Source organism: Akebia trifoliata, chromosome 1 (genome assembly GCF_017979445.1).
Source record: "Akebia trifoliata isolate Shusen 1 chromosome 1, ASM1797944v1, whole genome shotgun sequence".
In the NCBI taxonomy this organism is placed as follows: domain Eukaryota; kingdom Viridiplantae; phylum Streptophyta; class Magnoliopsida; order Ranunculales; family Lardizabalaceae; genus Akebia; species Akebia trifoliata.
The window spans coordinates 30,300,122-30,309,265 of record NC_141375.1 but is presented as its reverse complement, the minus strand read 5'-3'; the positions used below and the strand labels follow the sequence as shown (position 1 = coordinate 30,309,265).

At 33.8% G+C, this 9,144-nt stretch overlaps 1 protein-coding gene across 1 annotated transcript; it reads right to left on the bottom strand.

Annotated features, from left to right (window-relative positions):
- Positions 1-1,690: 1,690 nt before the first annotated feature.
- LOC147411639 (1-aminocyclopropane-1-carboxylate oxidase) lies at positions 1,691-3,454 on the bottom strand. The gene is made up of 4 exons (XM_086450694.1): positions 3,290-3,454; positions 2,952-3,178; positions 2,346-2,679; positions 1,691-2,248 (listed from the first exon to the last, which is right to left on the bottom strand). Exons 1-4 carry the CDS (start codon positions 3,392-3,394, stop codon positions 1,955-1,957), a joined length of 960 nt encoding a protein of 319 aa, XP_086306820.1. The 5' UTR covers positions 3,395-3,454; the 3' UTR covers positions 1,691-1,954.
- Between the last annotated feature and the right edge of the window lie 5,690 nt (positions 3,455-9,144).

Sequence of the window (9,144 nt, the reverse complement as noted above, 5' to 3'; positions counted from 1 at the left end):
CAATTTGATAATCTATTAGATTAGTTTTGGATCAACCATTTCGCTTATTCAATAGGAGTCTCATCTGATAATATGTGAGAAAATATGTAAATTATATTTGGATCTTGTTCGATAGTCAATGTTGGGAGCCAAAATTTGTCTTATGTGGGTTAAAAGTTTTGGATTAGGCTGATATTTTGTTGTTGTTGTGAGGATGATACCTATGGTGTAAAGATCATCGTCAGAAAAAATCAGCCACATCAAAAGTAGTTTACAAGTTGAAGAATTATAGAATGTCGATTTTTATCATGAATTTGTAAATCAATTTTGAAGGGATTACAAGTTTCTAAATGGACTTTATTATTATTATTTTTTTGGTGAGGGTGATCTCATCACAGAGATCATCCTCACAAAAAAAAATAAATAAATAAAAAAAATAAAAGATCAGCCCTACCCAAAACTTTTAATTCATATAAAGCAAATTTTGGTTTCCAATGTTGACTCCCTAACATTCATTGTCAAAACTCACCCATTATATTGATATATTTCGCTTAAGAATAATTATGAATGCACGCGGTTTTGGGTACAGTTGACATGGAAAGAGCACAGAACTGCATCTCTTTTTCCTTGTGTGTACCGAAGAAAATGATCTACAGTCCTGTGCACTTGCCACGTCAGCCATGTACCCAACACCGTGTGCATTCATCATGACTCTTTGTTCTGGAGATCATTTAGGTTTTGTGAATCATATTGGATTTAATGTGATCTGCACACAATTTGGATCCTAATATTGAGATTTGATAGAACCAAATCCAACTAGGGTCCCTTCAGATCCAATCTTATCAGATTGGTCCTAGATCGATCCATCTATCCAGACCTGATCTGAGGTGGTTTTTGGTTGGGATGCTAGTATATCTAAATCCGAATTTGACATTATGAGACCTAAAAGATGTGTGGTGATATAAAATGTTTAAGTGTGGAGAAAAGGAGACCATTGTTTTCCTCTTTTGGATAAATATTTGAATCCACCAAGAAAATTAAGGAACAAATACTTATTTTATCTAAGATAAAAGAGCTAATTTAAACGCCTAAACAACCCTAAAAATGGTTACACAATAAAAAGCATTCAAATTGAAATTTGACTCAAAACAACATCTTTTTAAAATGGATATTAGGTCAATCAACTACCATCAATTGGTCTATTAGGAGTCCTCGTCATTAGTTTTACAAAAGTTAATTGTAATTATGATGTTGATTAGGTGCATTGCGGCATATTTTTATGCTCTTTCAGCTTGATTTCTTCTGATGAAATGTCTTTGGAATTCATTTGTGGCCCATTCTACTTCATGAATAGATTTCATAGGTTAGTGACAAGAAAAGGCTTCCACGTCCAATTTATTATTAATCGGCTTCCTTCCGAAAGGATGAATCCAACCACTTGTGAAATAAAAAATAGGATGGACTCAACTTGAATAAGATTTGGTCATTAGGGGGGAATTTAAAATTGGGAGCAATCTACTCTAGTTCGCAACTAAAGTCTTTTAAGTCCACTTAGAATTCAACAACAAAGCCTTATCCCAAAGATTCGAGTCGACCAAACGAATCTTGTTCTTCCATTTTCACTTTTGTCAAAAATTATAAAATTATAATATGATATATATCATGTAATGAGGGCCCTGATGTTGGAGGATTATGAGATTTAGACAAAACAGTACGAAAATATAAATCGATTAGACTTTAGGAACAAAGGAAGCTTTCTTATAACAAGGCTAAATTTTTTTTTTTGGTTCACTTTCTAAAATATAAATTAACCTCTTCACAACCAAATCCCAGAGACAATTACTATTGTCAGTCCTTGCTCCTCACAACCCTATTAAACTAACCACACATAATGTTATAAACCACTCACACACACACACACACACACACACACACATAGACATTCTAAACTCAATTTCCTCCTCTTATTATGTTCTTAAACCGTAGCAATGGGAGCCGGATTGACATTATTTTCTATGGCCTTCATGGCCTCAAACCTAGGCTCCTTGGCCTGGAACTTCAGCCCAGCATAAAGCTTCATGTAGTCCTCGAACACGAATTTCGGATACACTTGATTTTTCTCCTCGGCTTCTTTCTCCACCAATGTCGGTGCGGGGTAGATCACTGCATCGCTTCCTGGGTTGTAGAACGATGCGATCGACATCCTGTTACCATCTGTTTGAGCGATCACACGGTGCATCACACTTTTGTATTTTCCATTTGTGATCACCTATAAGGAAAATGATTGGGTTGTAAATCAGGCTTATTAAAAAAATTGAGAGAGTCATCGAAATCAACGGTTTAGATTAAATGGGTATGTATAATACCTCAAGTTGGTCACCAATGTTGATCACTATGGAATGGTGCATTGGGGGAACATCAATCCATTGGCCATCTTTGAGGAGTTGAAGCCCACTGACCTTATCATCCTGGAAGAGTAGGATGAGCCCACCGGCATCGGTGTGGGCCCGTAGGCCTTTGATCAGCTCTGGGCGTGGGCATGGGGGGTAGTTGCTGACCTTAGTGCCAAAGGTGGGCCCTTTGGATCCATAGAAGGCCTTCTTAAGGTACCCTTTCTCAAGCCCAAGGTTCTCACATAACAAGTCTAATAGTTGCTCAGCTAATTTTTCCAATCCCTGCACAAATTCCTTCATGGCCTTCCTGTATCATCCACAAATCACAAAGAAGGTGAGATATTGAGACTTCGGTTTTAATGGCACATGTTATTAAGACAAACAAACAAAGGGTAAGCCTTAACATGCCAAATGTTTCGGTCGAGACATTTTGGATTTCGTTGAGATCATAACGAAACATTAACTCGAAATATTCAAAGTTTTGGGAATGTTTCAAATTATCTCGAAATGTTTTGTTATGAAACATGACTTTTTTTCTCTCGAGAATATCATAACTTTCCTCGAGATACGATATTTTACCTGTGCTCATCATCAAGATCAGGGATCTCAGACAGGTTTGATTCAGGGAGATGGCGCAAGAAAAAGGTGCTCTCCCAATCCATGTCATTGATTTCAGATTGGACACCTTCAAGAGCCTTACTAGCTACCAATTCTTTGAACCTCTGCTCCATACACTTCCTATAATGCTCCTTTGTAAGTCGTTCCACTGTGTCCATCAACTCATGAGAGATCCCATGGTTCATTAACTACCAAATTAAGAAACACCCATCCATTATGATTAGAAACATAATCATTCATATAAAATCAAACAAGAATTATAAGAAAGGAAGTTGTGTTAGTGCTACTATATAATATACCTCAAAGAAACCCCAGTTCTCACAAGCATCTTTAATAATCTCCATAGTGGCTCCTCTCTCTTCACCATTGAGTTTCTCCATGTTGATAACTGGGAAAAACGCCATTTTTTTTTTCTCTCTTAACAAGTTGATCTCTCTTGCTCTATATGTGTGTGTGGGGGAGTTGTGGTGCTTGGGGTCCAATTTATAGGCATTTTGAAGAGTGAATAAAAAATTAATTAAGATAATTAAGTTGAAGGGGTAAGGTAAGGGTAGTGGTGGTGGGGAGAGAGAGAGATGGTGTGTGATATTGGTATGTGAGAATGGGAAACAGGACTTGTGAAGCACGCATGGGAATCACATCATGTGGAGGCCCCACACACCATGAGAGAGGAGAGAGCCATATCTCTATGGTGAGGTTGGGGTGTGGGGCCCTATTCCTGGCTGCACTCTCCCTTCCTTTTTTGACGAACTTATTTTTTCTCTTCTCTTTGAAAGACCCATTTTTTGGATTTGTTTGTATGTTTGAACTTCGAACGTACGCCACACCAACGAAGTTGCTTCCTTCTTCTCTTAACCCCCACCATAAATCAGTTTTTATTACTCATTTACTGTTCACCAATTAATGAAACTACACTTCTATTTTGACTAATGATAAAATGAGACGCTGAGACATACGCGGTTGACGTGGCAAGTGCACATAACCATACATTTTTATTTCGAGTACAAACCATGTACGTGTTTGCGGGTCAAGCACATACAGGTTGCGAATGTGTTTGCGTGTCATTTATCACGACTCAGTTATTTTACTAATACAGTCATGATGAATGTATGTGGTAAATCGTACGAGGATGACATGGCAAGAGCAAAAAATCATAGATCTTTTCTTCGGGATAAACCAGGAAAAAAGATTTGTGGTTCTGTGCCCTTGCCACATCAGCAACGTACATACCGTGTGCATTCATCATTATTCTTATTGATAAATAATTAATAACATTATATATGACACCGAATAAAGATATTGATACATCAAATATCAAAAAAAAAATTTCTTCATCCTCTCCTCTTTTTTTTTTTCTTTTAATTTTAGAGTCGTGCAGGAGTAATCTCAATTCACATTTTGCTGATGTGGAGGTGTGTATGAAACCATAGATGCTTTTCTAATCTCAATGAAAAGTATTAATGGTTCCGGACACACCTCCATGTCAGCAAAGTGTGAACTGAGGTCAATCTTGACGTTAGTCCAAGGTCATTCTTAATTTTTCCCCTCATTCCTTAAGTTCTATAAGTTTGATCTTGTAGAATCTTATCCATTTTCTCATCGAGTAACAGATACAAACTATATCAAATTGAATCTTTGATCCAAAGTACTATGTTGAAATCTTTGTTTTTTCATTTTTACATGTGTTCAATAACTTAGATGAGTTGCCCTAGGTATGTGATATCAACGCCCATGTTCTCGACCAACTAAGCTAATTGGCTCCTTCTTCCTCTTCTTCTGTCTAAAAGCTTTTCTTGTTCCATCTCTCTTTTATTTATTTTATTTTGAAGAGAAAAGTATATAGTAGTTATAAAAAAAGATAGCAAGGGATAAGTGGTATGTTATAATAAAAAATTAGTGTCGTAATATAACTTTTATTAGTGCTTTTAGCCTACAAAGGCTTTTTTTGTTAAAAGGAAACAAAAGTTTCACTTTGGGAAGGAAAAAGGTTAGTGTGATATCTTTATCATCATCACTAGTCGGCAATGGATCCAGATCATTTGATTGTCTTCTTTGAGATATGAGTTGCTTTTATAAAACATGACCAAATAAAATATTCTTGTGCATGGTTACTTATAATCTTAATGATCCAATTGATTTTCCCTACTTGAGTGGGCCTCAATGATCCCCACCTATGTGATTCTTGGACTGTAGCCTAAAAAAATAAAACTGAAGCATGGGATCAGCTAGGATCGTGGAATAACTAATTGCAGACACTATTCGTATAATATTAATCAAATCTAAACTATGGGCATGGTCATGGATTGGACTCTTTGGGCCATAATCCCCTCTTGTCTGACCATTGACTTCTTAATGACAATATACTGATTTCTGAAGTATCCAATACATTTGAGTGACTAATTGATCATTTCATGTCCGTTGGATTTTAGGATTTCTAGTGAATAAATTAGATCTCTGTGGCAAGGAAAAATAAAAGTGATTTGATTTAATTTTTCTTTTATTATATATTTTTGAAAATGAAAATTTTCTTTGACCAGTGGGGAAAAGGACAATAAGTGCTCTCTCCCCAAGTTTCAAAAGAAAGCATTTTTTATATTTTTTTTGTCCTTGTTACTTGATTGGTTGAACCTAGTTAATGTAATACATCAAAAGTACCTAGGTGTTAGTAGGGTAAATGGTTACGTTCATATCTCTTTAGGGTCGAAATATACAATCATACTCGTGCAATCAACATTAGCAATTATCCACTTTGTAGTGACTTTCACTTTGGTATCTTCGTTTCGATATTAACAGTAATCTACTTTTCTCTTGTCACGAATTGGGTGGTTTTCTTTGAGTTTCCCTTCTTTTGGGCCCCAAAGAGGATCTTTCCTCAAATTCCTTCTTCATGGATGTGAACTTAGTGTGTGGTGGTGACTTTAATTGGTACCAAATGAATGGACCCAACCGACACACCAAAAATACCTAATTGTTTGTAGTGTAGAATGTTAATAACTCTTTGGGGTTATATAGAGCCCATTATAGCATAGGGTTTCCTAGAGGATTCTTAAGGGGTCTTTTGAGTATGTAAGGATAGATATTAATACATTTTGTGGTCCAATGCGTCCTCTCATGTTTATCTCAATTCTATATAATGCATTCACTGTATGTGCTTTCCATCAGTTCAGAAACTTTATTTTTATGACAAAAGTGATTTGTACAAAAATGAAAATTATTACTATTCTTGGATCTCTACAATTCCTAAAACTATTAAAATTAATTCAAAATATTTCATTCATTTTGCTAAAGCTAGAGATAAGAGCTAACAGGGATGCACACACACACAAAGTGGAAAAAAGACATGGTTCTAATAATACTTCTCAACACAATTTCTCTATGAATAATGTTAAAATGACTTCAGTCTGGAACCTCATCTCGCACTTCTTGACGTGCAAGTGTATGAGAACCATAGATGTTTTTCATCGAGATATGAGTGAAAATCATTTATGGTTCTTTTCCATTTTCCCGTCAAGAACTGCAATGTGACGTTCCAGCTTGAGGTCACTCCAGTATGACTCTTTCTAATAAGGAATTGTATTCTTAACATAACTATGAAATATAAATCCTATTAGAAATAGAAATATAAATCCTATTAGAAATAGAAATATAAGTGCTTAGAAATATTCAATTTGAATTTTAATAGGATTTGAAAGTTAATATTATATTATAAATATGTTAGAAATGTTAATTTTTAATATTTTAATAGTATTATAAGTTGTTATGATGGAGTTATTTATATAAAGAGTTCCAAATTCGAAAATCAATCAATCAATTGAATTATCTTTTCTCTCTTAATTAATTCTTAAATTTATGCTTTATTTTTTTTTTAAGTTATTGTTTGTTTATCAATTAAATCTATTGATTCAAATTGATGTTGAGAGTTTCATTGAACACAATCTATCGAATCTATTGATTCACATGCTTCCATTATGTTAAGTGGTATTTATATCTATTTAAAATATTACTTGTAACCAAAATTTACCTATTTAAGATACTACATACAATCATAACTAACATATAAACAAGATCAATGGTATTGTTTTAGACAATGTCATTACTTAAGCTACACGACTTCTTCCTTACCATTAAATATATAAGAGTCAGTGATAATTTGATGACCCCATCGCAGAATCGTAAATCATTTGTCTTGGGATATATAAGAAAAAGATTTATGATTCTATGTATTCCGAGGCAAATGATCTATGGTTCCATGATGAGGGTATAAGAGAACGTATGTAAGAAGGAAAGTCAAAAAATCATTAGTTAATATATGATGTATTATGGGTGTTTTGCTCAATAAAATATTCTCTCTCTTACCAAGAAAAGAAAAGAAAGAAAAGGAAATAATTATGATCCTAAGTTGAATTCTTTATATAGGTATTTTAATAGTGTATTATACTGAGACTTTCTATAAAGGAAAGTGGGATCACCACTTTAAAAACTGGTTTGCCCGACCTTTATCATCCATCAAAGATTTACTCTTTCCTTAAATGGGATCTTATAATGGAGAACATCTGATTCATCCTCCAATCATTTATTTACCTTATACCCATGAAGGGTATATATGAAGCCACTTCTTTAAACCTAAGTTAAAAGAGACAAATTCATTATCTTTTGGGCAAAGAATTGTAGGCTGTACTTTTATTTTATTTTATTTTTAATTTAGACCCATTAGGGTTCTCAACTGTTCATGGATCCTGCTAAATACATACACCCCCACAGCTTTCTACTGAAAAGAAACATAAAGTTAAAAAGTTAAGAATGGTTAGTGGGCCATATAATTCCACTGAAGAAAAAGATGTTATCAACATGTCTAACCTAATCTATATGGGTTGCATACATGCATGAATATTTGAGTGGATGAGAGTAGGATTTTGTACTTTGGGCTAAGACCCATCATAGAAATATACCCCATTTGGTGTTAAAGGCACATGGCATGTATTATGAAGTTGTGGACCCACCCATCCCTCTCTTTAGTGCATCTCTATCCTCTCATTTAAATATCCCATTAATATGTGACGTATAACATCTATCCTCCGTGTACCAATAATGTCTTAAATACCTATATAGACAGACTATTTTGTATTGTACACAATAATACATATATGAGATGTGAGGAATATGACATTATCTCTAGAATTAAATGCCATAAAAAAAACTTTGTCTTATTCATTGAAGAAAGGGCATCTAGAAGTCCTAATTAGTTCGGACTCTCTTTTTGTAATAAATTCCATTAATGCCACATACAACCCGAGTGGAAATATGAAGAGATTATTTGGTGTGTGCAAGCTGACTCAGACACCCTTCTTTATCAACAATAAAATAAAATAAAAATTAAAGAGATAATAAAAGAGATACAAATCTTGAGATTGAAGTTCAATTGATGATTAATACATGCGCTAATCATAGGTGATTGGTATGCAGTTGAGGTGGTAAGGACACAAAATCACAGATCTTTTTTCTTATATATCTCAAAAAAAAAAAGATTTATAGTTCTGTGCCCTTACCATCTCAACCATGTAAAGATCATGTATGATTTACCTTCACAACTTAAAATAATATATATATATATATATATATATATATATATATATATATATATATATATATATATATATATATATATATATATATATATATATATATATATATATATATATATATATATGACAGTATACATTTATTAATGTACTAGACATTGCAGACAGCAAGATCAACTACTCCTCGTAAAGACTTCTTAGATTGTCAAATATATGTAGGGGGTAAAGAAACTGGGTCTTATGTGACCCTATGTTCTAAATTCCATAGCTCTTAATTTCGAACCATTCTTGTCAATTCAAGCCGACTAACAGTCGAGGGTGTAATAGGTCTTTAATTTGATATAAAAAACAAATTTTTTTTGACTTTAACAGCATTATTGAAGTTTGTCAGTCGATGTATGATCATATGAAGCAGATGTTATAGGTGATATATAGACCGAATAAACATGATGTTGACATCACGTTTTATGTTTTTTACTATTTGTTTGATGAGATGATCATGGAAAGCTTAGTTTTATTGGAATTAGGTCGGTTCCATCTTTCAATTAGTTTTATGCTTTTTGTTGTATAATAGG